The sequence below is a fragment of the Rhinolophus sinicus genome, chromosome X (assembly GCF_036562045.2).
Source record: "Rhinolophus sinicus isolate RSC01 chromosome X, ASM3656204v1, whole genome shotgun sequence".
In the NCBI taxonomy this organism is placed as follows: domain Eukaryota; kingdom Metazoa; phylum Chordata; class Mammalia; order Chiroptera; family Rhinolophidae; genus Rhinolophus; species Rhinolophus sinicus.
The window spans coordinates 39,241,375-39,260,375 of record NC_133768.1 but is presented as its reverse complement, the minus strand read 5'-3'; the positions used below and the strand labels follow the sequence as shown (position 1 = coordinate 39,260,375).

Below are 19,001 nucleotides of genomic sequence, written 5' to 3'. Positions count from 1 at the left end.
TGTCTAACCACTATGTTGTATTCCTGAAAGTAATATAATATTGAATATCAACTGTAATAAGAAAAAATTTTAAAAAAAAAAATTTTAAAGAGTGTGGGATAGTGGTGGCTCCAATATCAGCTGCTGTACCAGATATGTTTTCATTGCTTGAGCAAATTAACACATCCCCTGCTACCCAGTATGCAGCTATTGATCTGGCAACTTCTTTTTTGGCAATACCTGTTAGTAAAGACCACTAGAAGCAGTTTGCCCTTTACCAAGTTGACTATGCTATAAACAGGCCAGTTCAGCTATGTACCTTCAGGTCCTACCTCAGAGGTATCTCAAATCTCCAGTGCTAGGTCATAATTTGGTTTGCAGGGATCTTGGTCACCTTTACCGTCCGTATCACACTGGTCCATTATATTGATAACAGGCTGATTGGGCCTAGTGAACAAGAAGCAGCAACCACTCTAAACTTAGGGGTAAGAGATCTGTGTGTGAGAGGGTGGGAAATAAATTTGACAAAACTTTAGGGGCCTTCCACCTCAGTGAAATTTCTAGAGGTCCATTTGTAGGTCAAGACATCCCTTCCAAGGTGAAGAATAATTGTCGCACCTGGTCCATCGTACAACCATGAGAGAGGGACAATGCCTACTGAGCCTGTTTGGACGTCAGAGGCAGCATATTGCTCATGTGTGTCACGTCGGCCCATTTATAAAACGACCCAAAAGGCTGCTAGTTTGGAGTGGGGCCTAGGACAACAGAAGGCTGTGCAACTGGTCCAGGCTGCCGTGCAATCTGCTTTGTCACTTGGGCCATGAGATCCAGCAGATCTAGTGGTGCTTGAAGTGTCAGTGACAAATAGAGATGGAGCCTTTGGCAGGGCCCTATAGGTGAATCACAGCATAGATCCTAGGATTTGGGAGCAGGGTCCTGCCATCCTCTGTGGATAACTGCTCTCCTTTTAAGAAACAGCTTTTGGTTTGCTACTAATCTCAATTTACTTGCTCACTGAATTTAAGCTGACTGAATTAGTCAGTCAGTGGAGGAAAAGAAACTTAGCAAGGATTCCCTCAGTAACAGTGAGTGAACATGGAAGAGCCCAGTACTGAATCCTTGCCTTGAGGTGGGACATAGGAAATGTGGCATATGGAAGACCCTCTTCCCTGTGCCACTCGTAGGGGACCCAAGTCCTTCTGATTGAGACCTAGCCTGTGGATGGTGTGAGGCCAGTAGCAGCCCCTGGAGCACGGAGCCTGGGTCTTCCCAGATTTCTGTTGCTTGAGAATGCAGCCCAAAGAGAGTGGTAAACTCCATCTAAGGCTAAATACCTGCATGAAATCAATAGTTAACAAGTACCATAAGGGAAAGTTTAAAAGAACTTTGAAGAGAGTGTGTAACTGTTGAGAGATATGACTTCAAATCAGACGTGGCAACCTTACACTTTCAGCCCTGGGCCGCGGTCCTGCCCCCTCAGCCCTGAAACCAAGTAGGAGACTCACCCTTTGGAACCAAACAGGGGACAGCCTGTCACCCCGCACCTTCCTTGCCTATGCTCTCTGGGCCCATGGTGGCAGTGATAGCCCTACTGACTTCTGAACCATTTCTGGGGTCATTCATCTCTTTTCTTGATGTTTCTAACACGTGTTCACAGCCAAATAGCTTTACCAGCCTGTTTCTTGTCTGTAGCATCCCAGAAATCTAAGAGCCTTCTTTCAGTTTTTCCTATCTCTGTTCTCTTCAGCGCAAGCTGGCAGCGTTTCTACTGAGATGGTTGATTAGATCCATACACCTAATCTCTTCAGTAAATGTTTGTCTAGCCACATTCTTGGTGTTCTTTCCAGGGCACACTTTTCCATTTTGTACAATGTGGATAGACTGAGAATTTTTCAAATATTCACGTTCTGGTTCCTCTCTACTAACAATTCCTTCTTCAATTTCTCTCTTTCCTCTAGCATTTTACTCTAAGTCACAGGGAGAAACCAGGCCACGCCTTTAATATTGCTCAGAACTATCTCCTCAGCTAAATATCCAAGTTCATCACTTACAAGTTCTACTTTCAACCCTAGAAAACACAATTCAGTCAAATTCTCTGCCACTTTACAACCAGGATTCCCTTTCCTCCAGTTCTTAATAACATGTTCCTCAGTTCCATCTGAGACCTTACCAAAAACATCAAAACATCTTTTTTTCTATGTATTTTATCTTTTTTACTTTATTGTATTTTATCTTATTTGTATTTCTGAATCCCTTCACCAAAAGCATCTTTAACATTCATATTTCTACCAACAGTCTCTTCAAGGCAATCTAGGCTTTTTCTGTCAAGTATCTCAAAACCTTCCCAGCCTCTACTTACTGCCCAATTCCAAAGCCACTTCCATGTTTTTTTTCAGGTATTTGTTACATCAGCACCCCACTTCCCAGTACAAAAATCTGTATTTGTTTCCTAGGGTGGCTGTAACAAAGTATCACAAACTGACTGGCTCGAAACAACACAAATGTGTTGCTTCACAGTTCTGGAGACCAGGAGTCCAAAATCAAGGTGTCAGCAGGACCGTGCTCTTTCTGAAGGTATTTGGGAAGGAACTGCATGCCTCTTCCTAGTTTCTGGTGGCCTCAGGCATTTCTTGGCTTATAGATGCATCACTCCAGTCACATGACATCTTTTCCTTCTGTGTCTGCACACTGTCTTTCCTCTGTGTGTGCCTGTCTCTGTGTCTAGATTTCCCTTTTTTATAAAGACACCAGTTATACTGGATTAGGACCCACCCTAACAACCTCATTTTAGCTTGATTATTTCTGCAAAGACCCTATTTCCAAATAAGGTCACATTCTTAGGTACCGGGGGTTAGGACTTCAACATATTTTATTGGGGGGACATAATTTTACCCATGACAGGCCCCTGGCAGATGCACAGGGTGGCTGTGCTTACCCACGGAGAGCAGGTGGCTGTAGTTTTCCAGCGTCACCTCCTGGTACAGGCGTCTCTGATTAGAGTTCAGTTGCTGCCACTCCTCCCTGCTGAAGTCCACAGTCACATCCTCGAATGACAGTGAGACCTGTAACAACAGAAGCCTGTTCAAGGTGACATGGTCAGCACTGGGGAATGGGGAAAAGATAGACAGGAAGTTGTTTGTAATGATTTTTTTCACCATAATATGCCATACGGTATGCCTATTAAATACCTAGTTATACATAATGTTGTCTAGACTACAAATATCAAATCATGAATTTTTGCTATTAATTGTGTACAATATTTACTTTTTCATTTTAAAAAATAATAATTTTGTACAGGATTTGACCTTGATACTATTTTGTTGTTCTTTTTAAGGGGAAATTTAGGTTCTATATTTTTTAGAAGGAAGCATATATATATTTTGCAAAGCTTCACATAGCTTCCTCTCCTGTTGCTTTCATTTACTTTAAAAAATATGGCCATTTTCTTTTGATGTCTTTTTATTGCTCATTCTAATTTAATTCCATAGTGGTCAGAAAATATAATATATTCTGTATGATTCAACATATGGTCTATCTAGGAGAATGTTTCACATGTCCCTGGAAAAGAATGTGTATTCAGCTGTTGACGGGTGTCGTATGACATATAAATCAAGGTGGTTAAATGCTACTGAAATTTTCAAACACTCTACTTCTTTGTCATGTATTTGTCTAAACAATTATTTGTTAACTTTCTTGTAAAAAAACTGACAAGGAGATGGTAAAGTCTGTATGGCTGTGCAAAGGACCTAGAATAGCCAACGCAAGTCATAGTATGTTGGATTTATACTATGTAATGTTAAGACTTACTATAAAGCTACAATAATTCAGACAGGGTGGTGCTGATGTAAGTACAGGTAGATGGTATATCAGTGGAACAGAACAGAGTCCAGAAACAGGTACACACGTATATGGACAATCATTTTTTTGACAAAGGTGCCAATGTGATTTTATGGGAGAAAGGAAAGTCTTTTCAAAAAATTTTGCTGAAGGGGCCGGCCCGGTGGCTCAGGCAGTTAGAGCTCTATGCTAACTCTGAAGGCTGCCAGTTCGATTCCCACATGGGCCAGTGGGTTCTCAACCACAAGGTTGCTGGTTCAATTCCTCGAGTTCCGCAAGGGATAGTGGGCAGCGCCCCCTGCAACTAAGATTGAACACGGCACCTTGAGCTGAGCTGCCTCCCTAATGGCTCAGTTGGTTGGAGTGCGTCCTCTCAACCACAAGGTGGCTGGTTTGACTCCCGCAAGGGATGGTGGGCTGTGCCCCCTGCAACTAGCAACGGCAACTGGACCTGGAGCTGAGCTGCGCCCTCCACAACTAAGACTGAAAGGACAACTTGAAGCTGAACGGCACCCTCCACAACTAAGATTGAAAGGACAACAACTTGACTTGTCCAATCTTAGTTGTGGAGGGTGCAGCTCAGCGCTTGGAAAAAGAAAAAGTCCTGGAAGTACACATGGTTCCCCAAAAAAGTCCTGCTCCCTTCCCCCAATAAAAAAAATCTTTTAAAAAAAATTTTGCTGGAACAAACAGATATCAGTATTGGAGGAAATACAAAACCTTGATCCATACCTCATATCCTACAAAAAAAATAACTCCTAAATTAACAAAAATTAAGTTCTAGTATGACTGAATTGCTTTTATCAGACCAACTCTCATACAAATAACAACTATAAACTCTGAACAAAATGTAAAAAACTATTATCTGAAGATACTGAGGAGCAACCCAAATCAGGCATGTACTAAAGAGAGTTGATGCTTAGAAGAGGGGATAGCTCTGGATGTGTTTACCTTTTTTAAGCTTTTAGTTTGTGAATAGGTCCAGTCAGTGCAATATATGACTTACAACAACCAAAATAGAATCCAAAACAACTCAACATAGAAAGAGACAGAAAGGTGTCAAGATAAAGAGGTTTAGGAGTAAATGCAGAGATTGACCCTGAGATGATCCAAATGCTGAAATTAGCAGAAAAGGACTCAGTAAGTTACATGTAAGTATGCTCAAGAACATAAAAAAAAATGTGTTCATAATGAGTGAATAATAGGATAGCTCCACTGAGAAATAGAAACTATAAAAAACAACCAACTGAAAAGTCTAGAACTGAAAAATACAATCTGCAACTAAAAAAATTCACCGGATGGGCTTAACGGCAGAATGGAAATAACAGAAGAAAGAGTTAATGAATGTAAAGACAGACCAATAGAAATTATCCAATCTGAAAAGTAGAGATACAATTTTTGAAAAAAACAAAACAATAGAGACTTAGGGATGGGTAAGACAAAATCAAAAGATCTGACATACATGTAACTTCAGGCCCAGAAGGTTAAGGAGGAAAGGGGCAGAAAATATGTTTGAAAAAATAATGGCCATTCTGGTGCCTCCACTCTGTGTGCAATGGATGGCATTGTCCCAGACCTAGCAGTTGGCACAAAGCGGGGATCAGATGAGCTCTTCTCTGCCTGGGTCACTAATGGATCCTTTATCAAGAGCAGCAATTCGGCCTCTGCAGCAAATGGAAGTGACAGCAAGAAGTTCAAGGCGACAACAGAAGTGCAGGTATGCCTTCCAGAGTGATCCATATCCACAAGCTCCCCAGTGATGTCACTGAGGGAGAGGTCATCTCCTTGGGGTTGCCCTTTGGGGAAGTCACCAACCTCCTGATGCTGAAAGGGAAGAACCAGGCCTTCATGGAGATGAACATGGAGGAAACTGCCAATACCATGGTCAACTAACTACTACACGTCGATGATGCCGGTGCTGCACAGCCAGCCCATCTACATCCAGTTCTCCAACCACAAGGAGCTGAAGACAGACAGCTTGCTCAACCAGGCACGTGCCCAGGCTCCCTGCAGGCCGTGAACTCCATCTAGTTGGGGAACCTGGCTCTGGTTGCCTTGGTCGCTGAAGAGGATGCTGGGATGGCGATCCAAAGCCCGGTGCTCAGGATCATCATGAAGAACCTCTTCCACCCGATCACCTTGGATGTGCTCCACCAGGCCTTCTCCAGGTTCAGCACAGTCCTGAAGATCATCACCTTCACCAAGAGCAAGCAGTTGCAGGCACTGCTGTAGTGCACTGAGCCTGTGAGCACCCAGCACGCCAAGCTGTCCCTGGACAGGCAGAATATCTACAACACCTGCTGCTCATTCTGTATTGACTTCTCCAAGCTCACCAGCTTCAACATCAAGTACAACAACGACAACAGCCGAAACTACAGCTGCCCCGACCTGCCCTCTGGTGACAGCCAGTCCTCACCGGACCAGACCATGTCTACAGGAGCTGGTTTCCCACCCACCTTTGCCATTCCTCAGGCTGCAAGCCTCTCTGTCCCAAACATGGGGCCCTGGCCCCTCTGAACATCCTGTCATCAGTGGCGGCTACAGCTGCCGGGGGCCAGATCACCATTGCTGGCCTGGGGGGCACCGGCAATTCCATCCTGCTGGTCAGCAACCTCAATCCCGAGAGAGTCACACCCCAAAGCCTCTTTATTCTTTTCAACATGTACGGTGATGGGCAGCAAGTGAAGATTTTGTTCAATAAGGAGAACGCCCCAGTGCAAATGGCAGACAGGAGCCAGGCCCAACTGGCCGTGAGCTGTTTGAACAGGCACAAGATGCACGGAAAGCAGGTGCACATCACGCTGTCCAAGCACCAGAACGTGCAGCTGCCCCACAAGGGCCAGGAGGACTAGGCCCTGACCAAAGACTACGGGAACTCACTCCTGCACTGCTTCAAGAAGCTGGGTTCCAAGAACTTCCAGAACATCTTCCTGCCCTCGGCCACCCTGCACCTGTCCAACATCCCTCCTTCTATATCCAAGGTGACCTCAAGATGCTCTTCTCCAGCAACGGTGGCATCATCAAAGGGTTGAAGTGCTTCCAGAAGGACCGCAAGATGGGACAGATGGAGATGGGCTCAGCGGAGGAGGCCATCCAGATGCTCACTGAGCTGCACACCATGACCTGGGCAAGACTCACCACCTGCGGGTATCCTCCAAGTCCACCATCTGGGCCCTACCCCCAGCACTGGCCGGCCAGGCGACAACTTCCATCATTCCACAAAAAGCCACTTTAAAAGCAGCTGAAGTGACCTTAAAAGACCAGCGATGTTATATTTTTAAAGAAAAATCAGTTTACCTGATTTTTTAAAAATTAAATCTAATTCACCTTGCTCACCTTGGGGAGATGGGGTGCTGGCTGCCGGCTCTTGGTGGCTGTGCAAAGTGCCGCTCCCCGGGCCCCTTGCCTGTGTTTTCTGCCGCCTGCAGGCGAGCGCTCCCAAACCTCCACTCGGCGTTCTTGTGCCTTAAACCCGCTGCTCCCACAGGGCCTTTTTGCAGTAGCAAACAGGTAGGGGTTTGGGGGCTGAGGGGACAGCCTCCTGCAGGGATCATGTGCCTGGTGTGGTGGGAGGCCACCGTTCAGGGGCTGCCCACACCCCAACCCTCATCTAATCAAGCGTGCGATCCTCCCCACCCCGGCGCTTTGGCTTGGAGCTCCTCATGCTCTGTTGTGCTTTGACAGTGCGCACACCTGTGCCTAGCAACGTCTCCAGTTGACCAAATATCCTAATCTTTCTTCATTTATATGCAAGAGAAATAGTTTTAGGTAACTGTTTACATAGCAAGATAAAAATGGTATGAGTGTAATCTAAATTTCTTCCTTGTATGACTGTATACTGTGCTTTTTAATTTATTCCTTGTAAGTCGCAGGGCAGAACCTAGTTTCCAGGGCAGATGCCAAGGTACGGGGAAGGGCTGGGGAGCCCAGGTCCTTCTAGAAGCCCCAGGCCTCCATCTGACACCTCCAGATGCCTTACACCTAACCTGCCCTCTGTTTCGGAGGACAAGGGCTCTTAGGCTTTCAGGGTTTATTTTTCCTGCAAATTTTGGACCAAAATTTTGTTTCTGTTCTTTGCCTCTAATGCTGGGACCCCAGAAGGTGGGACAATGGCCCTCAAGTCTTAACTGCCTCCTTTTCCTCACATCGCCCTGCACCCCCTGCTCCATCCCTGTGCACAGACCCCATGCTGGCCGGCCCCTCCCTCGGTTTGGACCCCTGAGTTTCGATGTTGGGTGGGCCAAGGGTGTAAATATTTACAATTTTTTTTTACTTGTTGTAAGACACAAGGGGCAGCAAATGCCGTTTTCTATGGTGACACAGACGTATATTTTCATACCAGTAATTACAAGCTCAGTGTGGTAATGAGCAAGGCACATTCCATTGCCCGCCCCATGGCTTGTAATGACTTGTAATGCAGAGAACAGAATTAAAACCATTTTGCAACAATGGCCTTTCCCACAGGCATTCTTCTGTTCATGATGTAGTAAGCAGTGGCCAGTCTGTATGGATTTGAATAAACTCTGTCCCACACTCCAAAATAAATAAATAAATAAATACAGGGCAGGAACTTCCCCAATCTGGTACCCGACATAAATGTACAAATTCAAGAAATTTGGCAAACCCCAAGCAGAATAAATCCACAGAAAACCATATCTAGGCACACTGTGGTCAAACTACTGAAAATCAAAGAAGAAAAGGTTTTGAAACTACCAGGAAAAAGAAACCAAAATGACATATGACATATACAGAGAAAGTGACTTAAATGACCACTTGCAGCTCAACAGAAGAAATGGAGGTCAAAATACAGTTGAATGATACTTCTATACCACTGGAGGAAATGTGTTATCTAGCTGGGCAAAGTTAGGAGTCCCATGATTAGGTCTCAAGGCCTAAGAATAATTCAAGGCTTTTGGCTGCACCCTCTGGTTTCTTGGTCCCACCCTCTAAGTCATCTTCTTTTTTCATGAAAGCTGGCAGAACAGGTTTCTCAGCCCGCTTCCTACCAGTAAAATTTGGGGGCCCAAGGTCTTCTTTGCATTTTGTATAGTCTCTGTCCCTTTCAGTCTAAGGTGGTAGCGTTTCTGCTAATATAGTTTGCTCTAAAATTGTATGGGTCATCTATGGCTCTCATTGGATTCACTCCACTAGACAAAAGCTGCACCCACAGATCTCTTTGAGATAAGCCATTCTCTACCTTGGACTCCTGCTGAGAGGAATAAGGGAGAACACTCTTTAGCTTCCTAGAAGCCCTCTTTTCTACTGAGAAGATCTATGAGGTACGCTTCAACGAGTTTTGTGTGGCTGAATACTCTAATCCTCTGATCTTTCTGAGGTCTTAACAAAAGGTTGTACAGCACATCTTTTGCTTTATTTCTAGACCACATTGTCCCGACAGTGCTTCAAAGCCACTTCTTAATTTCGGTATCTTGTGCTATCTGCAGAAGCTAATAATTTTCCAAACCATCAAGTGCTGTTTCCTTTGTATTTAACAGTTTTTCCCTCAATTTATGTATCTCCTTTTACATTTTGCTACAAGCAGAAAGAGGAAACTAGGTGCTTTCAACACTTTGCTTGGAAATATCAGATGGATCACTAAGTTCATTAAGCACATGTTCTACTTTCCACATAACAGTGTTAGTTTATACGTATTACTCCATAGCAAGGATAGTCCAGTCTCTCAAACATGTTCTTCATGTGCTTTTGAGCCCTTAGCAGCAACATCCTTAAAATCCAAATTTCTATTAATAGTCTGTGCAAGCAATTTAGGATTTCTCTAATATGCTCTTTAAAGTCCTTCCAGCCTCTACCCACATTTGAAACAGTCCCGCATTCTTAGGTATTTTATATGGCACCACCCTACTCCCAGCACCAAAATCTGTGTTAGTTTTCTGTTTGATGCATAGCCAACTACTCTAAAACTTAGTGAGTTACAACAATAGCTATTGTCTCACAGTTTCCATGGATCAGGAGTCCAGATGTGGCTTAGCTGTATTCTCTCACTCAAGGTCTCCGACAGGGTGTTGGTGGGGGCTACATTCATGTTGAAGACAGACTGGGGAAAGATCCACTTCTAAACTCAGACAAGTGCTTATTGACAAGATTCAGTTTCTTGTGAGCTGTTGCACTAAGTAACTCAGTTCCTCACTGGCTGTTTGCCAGAGGCTGCCTTCAGTTCCTTGCCATGTAGATCTCAACATAGGGCAGTTCACAGCATGGCAGTTGGCTTCATCAGAGCAAGCAAGAAGAACCAGAAAGCGCCAGTCTTTTATAACCTAATCTTGTAAGTGACATCGCATCACTATTTATTAGAACCAAGTCACTAGGTCCAGCCCACACACAGAAGACAGTGGATTACACAAGGGTATGAATATCAAGAAGTAGGGATCATTGAGAGCCACCTTAGAAGGCTGCTTCCTATAACAACATATCGAAATTTATGCAAAACAGATAGACAAATTTAGAAGGAAATTTATAGCTTTAAATGACCTAAAATTAAACCTCAAGAAGCTAGAAAATAAAACACCACGTAAACCCAAATAAAGTAAAAGAAAAAACTAGCAAAGACCAAATATGAATGAAATAGAAAAGAAACAACACAAAAAGTCAACAAAAAAAATTAATTCGAGCTGGATTATAGACCTAAACATAAAAACTGAAACTAAAAATGCCCTAGAAGAAAACATAAGAGAACATCTTTGCAACCTTGGGTAAGCAAGGATTTCTTGACATGGTACAAAAAGCACCAACCATAAAAGAAAAGTTTGATAAATAGGACTTTATCAAAATCAAAACTTCTGCTCACCAAAAGATGCCATTAAGAAAATGAAAAGTCGGGCCGGCCCAGTGGCTCAGGTGGTTGGAGCTCCATGCTCCTAACACCGAAGGCTGCCAGTTCGATTCCCACATGGGCCAGTGGGCTCTCAACCACAAGGTTGCAGGTTCCATTCCTCGACTCCCACAAGGGATGGTGGGCAGCGCACCCTGCAACTAAGATTGAACACAGCACCTTCAGTTGAGCTGCTGCTGAGCTCCCGGATGGCTCAGTTGGTTGGAGCGCATTCTCTCAACCACAAGGTTGCCGGTTCGACTCCCACAAGGGATGGTGGGCTGTGCCCCCTGCAACTAACAACGGCAACTGGACCTGGAGCTGAGCTGGGCCCTCCACAACGAAGATTGAAAGGACAACAACTTGACTTGGAAAAAATCCTGGAAGTACACACTGTTCCCCCGATAAAGTCCCATTCCCCTTCCCAAATAAAATCTTTAAAAAAAGGAAAGAAAATGAAAAGTCAAGCCACAGGCTGGGAAAAAATATCTATAATACATATACAAAACATGCATATTCAGAATGTAGAAAGAACTCCTATAAAGTAATAAGAAAAAGACACATAACCCAAATTTTAAAAATAGACATAATACTTGAACACACAAAAAAAGATGCAATACACTAGAAAAACTAAAATTTAAGAACAAATTGCTAGTAGGAATGTAAAACTGAACCATCACTTTGGAAAACCGTTTGGAACTTTCTAATAAAGTTCAACATAACCCCACCCTATAATGTACCAATTCCATTCCTTGGTAGTAGGAAGGAAGGAAAAAAGGAGAGAGAGAGAGAGAGAGAGAGAGAGAGAGAGAGAGAGAGAGAGAGGGAGGGAGGGAGGGAGGGAGGGAGGGAGGGAAAGAAAGAAAGAAAGAAAGAAAGAAAGAAAGAAAGAAAGAAAGAAAGAAAGAAAGAAAGAAAGAAAGAAAGAAAGAAAGAGGAGGGTGGAAGGGAGGGAGGGAGGAAGGAAGGGAGGGAGGAAGGGAGGGAGAGAGAGAGAGAGAGAAAGGGAGGGAAGGAAGGAAACATATACCCTCAGGAAACTTGTACAATAATTATAGCAGGCTTTATTCATGATAACCAAAAACTAGAAACATTCCAAATGTTCATCAGCAGGTGAATGCATAAATAAATTGTGGTACATAATACAGTGGAATATTCAGCAATAAAAAGAAACAGCTACTTAAGTGAAATAAGTCAGATTGAGAAAGACAAATACCATATGATTTAACTTATATGTGGAATCTAAAGAACAGAATAAACAAGCAAACAAAACAGTAATAGACTCATAGATACAGAGGAAGAATCTGATGGTTGCTAGATGGGAGGGGGCTTGGAGGATAAGTAAGAAGGTGAAGGGATTAGGAAGTACAAATGGGTAGTTATAAAATAGTCATGGGGATGTGAAATACAGTGTGGGGAATATAGTCAATAATGTTGTGAAGACTATGTAGGGTGTCAGAAGGGCACTGGACTTATCGGGGGGATCACTTCATAGATTATATAAATGCCTAATCACTGCACTGTACACCTGAAACTAACGTAAAATAATGCTGAATGTCAACTATAATTAAACATATACAGAGGGTGCCAAAAATGTATACACATTTTAAGAAAGTAAAACTGTATTAAAATTCTAATACTCCATATATACCAATAACAAAAGATGAATACAAGTCACGTTTGACTTCTGCAATTACAAGAGGTGCTCAAAGTGGTTACCATTAGCATCCAGACACTTCTGATTACAGCAAACTACTTGAGCAATGTTAACCAAAGTGTCCACTTGTATACATTTTTCTGGCATCCCCAGTATATACAATAACAGGATGTAAAGTACAGCATAGGGAATAGAGTCAATGGACTTGTAACAGCTGTGTACGATGTCAGAGGGTAGTAGATTGGGGGGGGGGGTTATCAGCTTGTGAGGGGTATAAATGTCTAATCATTATGTTGGTTTGTACACCTGAAACTAACAATAAAAGTTTAAAAACAAACAAACAAACAAAAAAAAACAGCTACCGATAGACACAATAACCTGGATGACTCTCAAAAATATTTTGTTACTTTACAAAAAGCCAAACACAGATGTATGATTCTATTTATATAACAATGAAGAACAGGTAGGGCTAATCTATAGGGATTAAAAATCTTAAAAATGGTTGCCTCAGGGGGAGGATATTGACTGATCAAGAGTGTACTTTCAAGGGTGATGGACATGGACATGTACTATATTTTTATTTTTATTTGAGTGATAATTATGTATTTGTCAAAACTCATCCAACTATTCATTTAAGATCTGGGCAATTCAATGTATTTCAAATATAGCTCAGTTTCAAAGAAACAAAAAAAAAAAAAGTGGATATTAGAAATATATCCAGGGTGCACTGTAGGCCCCAAATAGAAAATAGACAATTCTACTGGAAGTGTTGGTTTAGGTTCCATGGGTTGGTACAGTGTAAATTGAATCTTGGAAAAAAATAAGTGTGATGGAGATAAGTGGGGAAAATATTCTCCAGAAAAGACAAAGAGAATGGGGTAGGAATAGGAAAATATGTGGTAATTAAGAAAAAAGCAAATAAGTCTGTAAAAAAGAGAGAAGACTTATTTCGCTCAGCATTATAATCTCAAGATCCATCCATGTTGTCACAAATGGTCCTATTTCATCTTTTCTTACTGCTGAATAATATTCCATTGTGTATATGTACAACTTCTTTATCCATTCGGTGATGGAAAGAGAACTGACTCTGGGTGGTGAACACACAATGTGAGATATAGAGGATGTAATACAGAATTGTACACCTGAAACCTATGTAACTTTACTAACAATTGTCACCCCAATCAACTTTAAAGAAAAAAAGAGAGAGAGGAGACTATGTAATACCTCTGGGAGGTGATTATGAGAAAAAAGTCTAAGGAAGTATGGCAGAGTCTGGTCATGGAAATAGCATGAATTCTTTTAGTACTAGATCACCTTGAAGTATTTTACATATCAGGAAAGATGTTACTTGAGTTTTATACCAAAATGATTATCCTTCCTCTAAGTACTGCATTTCAGAATAAACAAATAGTTGATTATGGAAATGTATTATTTGCAGAAGTATTTCAGCTAATAAATGCTAATAAAAGCAAGGATCACCAATGGCTTCCAAAACCATGATGTGAAAGACTGAAGGGATTTTCTAATCTATGGATCAGGTTGACAACCCCTGAACACACGAGTGATAACCAGGCATTATGTGCCTCCTGGAGGGATGAACTGGCAAGCATTCAACACCACCTGTGAAGTATTCTTGCCAAAAAAGAAAATGCATCTGAATTGATCAAGCCTCTAGATTTATCAGTTCACATTCAAATGGAAATGTAGCAACTTTTAAATAACACCACACAATTAGCAAACTCAAAAATGTGGGACATAAGACATAGTTCAGGGCAAATGGGCCAGTTTCTTCAACAAATAAATAGTAACAGGAAGAACAAGAGAGAAGAGAATCTCTTGGCTCTCTTACAGATTAAAACGGACTGATAGCCTATCGGGAGACAATTCTCCATGGGTCTCTCACATTACTACACATCTTGCAAGGAGACTCACTGACTGCCTTTTTACCAAACTATCTTTTCAAGGATGTTTATATAGCAAACAGCCTTAAAAGATAGAGTCCAGAGCAAAGGGCAGGCTATACTAGAAATGAATTCAAGATAATTTCTCCCTCCAGGTAAATACCAGGCAGGTTTACTACCCATTATGAAAGATTAGGGGCCCATAAACTTGGGCTCCTCTCCTATAATGGGACCCACTGCATGTGTAGGTATCATCCGACCCTTTTTGTATCACCCTTAAAAAAATGAAGCTTAGAGACGTGGCACAAATGTTCACACTCTGGCTACCACTATTGCCAGGAGTCTCATGTCTTCTGCCAGCATCTATGAAACTGTGGCAGGCTAACATGTTAGCTTGCAAGTAGGGTAAAATCTCAGACTGTTCCCAGTTCTTGGAAGTTTCGGTGATTAGGATGAGCTGCACACAGATGTGTTTTTCTGGAAAAGGAAGAATGAGGTCCCCGTAGCCCTCTGAGAGGCAGAATAATGCCCCCTCCCCTGCCAATGATGTCCACATTCTAAACCCTGGAATTTGTGATTACGTTATATTACATGAATTAAGGTTGCAGATGGAATTAAGGTTGCTCTTTGGCTGAGCCTAAAGTAAACTGGATTATCCAGGTGGGGGCCAATGTAATCCCAAGGGTCCTCACAAAGTTTAAGAGTGAGGTAGAAGAAGTTAGAGTGATACATTGTGAGAAGAACCAATCTGCTACTTCTGGATTTAATGATGGAAGAAGAGGGTCCATGAGCCAAAGAATATAGGCGGCCTGTAGAAGCTACAAAGGGCAAAGAAGTGGATTCTTCCCTGGAACCTTCCAAAAGAAAAGAACCCTAATCAGCATCTTGGTTTTAGTCTAGTGAGAGCTATTTTAGACATCTGAAATACAGAACTATAAGATAATAAATTTCTGTTGTAAGCCACTAAATTTGTGGCAATTTGTTACAGCAGAAATAGAAAACTAACACATGTTCAGGTCTTCATTTCCTTATGAAGGCTCCTTTGTCACACAAAACTTAAGGTTAAATTTGTATGCTTTTCTCCTGTTAACCTTTTTGTCAGCTTAGTTTTGGACCCAGCCAGGGATTCTAAGAAGGTCCAGGAAAACTTTTTCCTCCCCTATACTACCATGAAAATGGGCAGCAAATGCCCCAGATTAAAGCAAACATCCTAAAGAGAAAAAGTTGCTATGTGCTGTAAAGCCTGCGTTGTTTAGCCAACGGGCACGACTGGGGAGCAATGTGGCTGTGGCTGCAGAATTGGGGCACACTTAAAGGTGAAATAGATGGCATCAGTCATGAGGACGCTGCCACCTGATACAGAGCTCTGGGCATACTGAAAACACGCGACGTTCATCAGCCTGAGCAGCTGGCTGCATTGTTCAAAACCAAGAATCAATGTAAAGACTTGTTTGCTGGCATGGAGCCACCCTCGCACGCCATGTCTCACACCTCCCTCCCCTCCTACCCTGAAATCAGCTGCTTTGAAGAAATGATTAGGGGTGGGACAGAGGGCTCCCTGATCCCAAGAGGGACTAAAAGGCCATACACACATCCTCTGAGTATGCTGGAGAACTTCAGGGAAGGGAGCAACTCAGACTTTTAAGGCTCTGTTGGATACAGGCACTCGAGGGACCATCCTATCTGATATCGAGATGGTGAGGGAACACCCAAATTCAACTGGTGGGGTTTCGGAATAGATTAGTGAGGAAAGGGAGCTAAAGTGACCTTGTGGGTGAGTGGGGGGCAGCCTTTTGGGCCAATTCAATGTCCGGTCATTGCAGCTTCCACAGCTGAACGTGTCACTGGTATGGTGTTTTACATCCTTGTCGTATGAATGCTCATAAAATCCAAAAGTGGTTCTCCTCTTCTTGGACTGACATATGTAGAGACATGACAGTGGGACATGCAAACCACCCCCAACCCATCTCCCTGTCCTCTCCCAGGTGGTCCAACAGGAACAAAATAGAATCCCTGGAGGACAAAGGGAAGTCACAGCCTTGATTAAGACTAAAAGGCAGCAGGCATATTACCATGTTTCCCCGAAAATAAGACCTACCCAGACCATCAGCTCCAATGCATCTTTTGGAGCAAAAATTAATATAAGACCCAGTCTTACATTACTTTACATTACATTATATAAAACCCAGTCTTACATTATATTGTATTATATATATATTTATTATTTATATTATATTTATTTATTTATATTATATTATTATATTGAAGACCCGGTCTTTTATTATAACAAAATAAAACCAGGTCTTATATTAATTTTTGCTCCAAAAGACGCGTTAGAGTTGAATGTCCAGCTGGGTCTTATTTTCGGGGAAACACGGTAAGATATGTAGCATGTCAATAGAACAGTCCTGTATGGCCAGTGAAATAGACTAGCAGGACTGCAGGCTCCCTGGGGATTGCTGCCAATGGAATTCAGCTGTCACTCCCATGGCCCTGGCTGTTCCAGACATTGTAACTGTATTTGAATACAATGCATAAAACGATGGCATTTAGGATGCTGGGTTGCACACTGCCTGGATTTTCCTTTCTAATCCAGTGGAGTTGGAAGACGCTTCCACGGGTCTCTTTTGCTCCTACACGTGTTGCTGGGTATGACCAAAAAACAAGGCCTTGAATACCCTTTCCCTGGCATTTCTCAGGTTTGTGCTGGCAGCAAGCAACTTTGAGGCTGGCTTCCAGGCTGTCATTAAGCAGCAGGTTCCCCAGGCTCAGTGTTCATTTCCCATAATGCAACTAACAGCAAGAGCAAGCAGCTGTCAAGGACAATCTGAGCCTCCCCTGTGGGAACTAGGGCTTAGGGAAACCACAGCCAATAAGGTTTAAAGTGGGGGCGGAATTTTCCCTGTAGCCAAAGGAGAAAAGACCTCCTTCCATCATCCCTTTTCTTAGAGCATTTCCTTGAGAAAACTGGTACAGTGGTACCTCGGTTTTCGAACATCTCTGTTGACGAACATTTTGGTTTATGAATGCCGTAAACCAGAAGTAAATGCTTCGGTTTTCAAACACGACTCAGAAGTCGAATATGTCACACAGCTTCCCCTGAGTGCAAGATCCTGAGGCCTAGCTGTTGGCTGTTTTCAAATGTTTCAGAGCTCATGGATTACGTTCGAAAAGTGAGGTACCACAGTATTTGTAAATCGGTCCTCTGCCCTTTTGATATATATATAAATCTTTTGAAAAGCTAAATAAACCTTTTGTCAGCATTACAACCCAGAATGTTTTTCCTAAGGGCCTGGGAGCCATCTCTCTGAAATACAAACAAACATCAAGGAAGACACAGCCCCTATCTACCTGTCACCCTGGGAGCTTAGTCTAGGCCCCTGGCTCTAAGCTGTAACCATCTGGTTGTCATAGAGACAAGGAGAAGTTTGATTTTGCCTGTGGACAAAGGCAATGAAGTAGTACAGATGGCCACTCCAATTACCAGGTGAACTTGGGATGAACTATGAAAGAATGCAGAGAAAACGGTGCTGTCAATCCTCCCACATGAGGACAAGTTATCCTTTATCTTGAGAATGTGTATGTGATGGACGGTATCTGCTCAGCTACATGGAAGGGTGAGATTTCTTTCCATCTTTGCAGTCTCGTTAGCTAATTGCTTGTGATGTACACTACAGTCTGGTTTAATGCTTATTCAATAATAAAATGGTTTTCTTTCTAGTCTACATTTATGGAGAGGACTTCCTGGGTTGCCAGGAGAATTTATGTTTAATTTTTTTCCCTAACACGCAACCAAGCTAACTACTTACTGCTTTTTCCGTAATCAAGTCATCACTGACTTAGGAGTCTCATGACTTCTGCCAACATACTTGGAACTGTGGCAAGCTCACTTGTTAGCATAAAAGCAGGCTAAAATCTCAGACCCTTCATAGTTCTTGACACCGAGGACAGACCCCAATCTGCATTCACGTGGCAAGACCTTTGATACACGTTCACAGTGCTCTCGCAAGGGTGAGTGGGTCAGGCTTAAGGGTAACAGGCCCTCCCCTCTGCTTTCCAAACTTTTCACTGTATAGATGAAGTCCTGCTCGTCAGCAGGTCAGAACCTTCAGTCTCAATGGTTCTGCCTGCTGTATTATCACGACTTTGCCATCAGAGGTGGCTGGTGAGTAGGGGCCTGCTCACCAAGTAAAGTGCCTGGGATATCTGAATGGACTCACAACATCCTATCCTTTTTGCAGTCAAGAAAAAACTTCTACCTCTTTGAAGCCCACACCAAAAAGGGAGCCCAGCACCCTACTGACCCCTCTGGGTATAAGGGACAGTGTGTGCATCACCCGGACATTCTACTTGATCCTTTACGTTGGCTAAACTGCTAACCAATGTCCTTTGAGTGAAGCCCAAACCAACAGACAGTGTAGGATGCTCTCTGGCAAGCTGTGGCACATTCTTGGCTCCCCGCCTTCAGGGTCCCCAAAGCCTCAATGACCCTGTTGAGCTACCAGTCTTTGTAACTGATTATTTTGCCTATTGGGGTCCTAGCAGAGAGAGGCAGTCTCCACTCAGAAAAGCCCCTTGGGGTTTTGGCCTTGTCATCTTCCTTACACAGCTATCAGCTATATCCTTATAAAAAGCAGCAATAGCTGGCTACTGGGCCCCTGTCAAAACAGAACACCCGACCCATAACAGCCTTGCACCTCGCTAGCCTAAGGTACCATTTTGGGGCAGGTCAATTCAGATTCAATGACTAACAAGGTGGGAAGGGCCCAATAAGCCTCACTTGTCAAAAGGAAAGAGT

The 19,001-nt window shown here is 42.9% G+C and overlaps 1 protein-coding gene and 1 pseudogene across 1 annotated transcript in view; one reads left to right on the top strand and one right to left on the bottom strand.

Annotated features, from left to right (window-relative positions):
- Positions 1–19,001, bottom strand: part of ZNF81 (zinc finger protein 81) — a 54,551-nt gene that overhangs the window by 20,006 nt on the left and 15,544 nt on the right. The window contains exon 3 of the mRNA XM_074324014.1: positions 2,915–3,041. Coding sequence (XP_074180115.1) covers positions 2,915–3,041 — 127 coding nt within the window. The remainder of the gene's footprint in view (positions 1–2,914; positions 3,042–19,001) is intronic.
- LOC109439039 (polypyrimidine tract-binding protein 1) lies at positions 5,372–7,535 on the top strand (annotated as a pseudogene).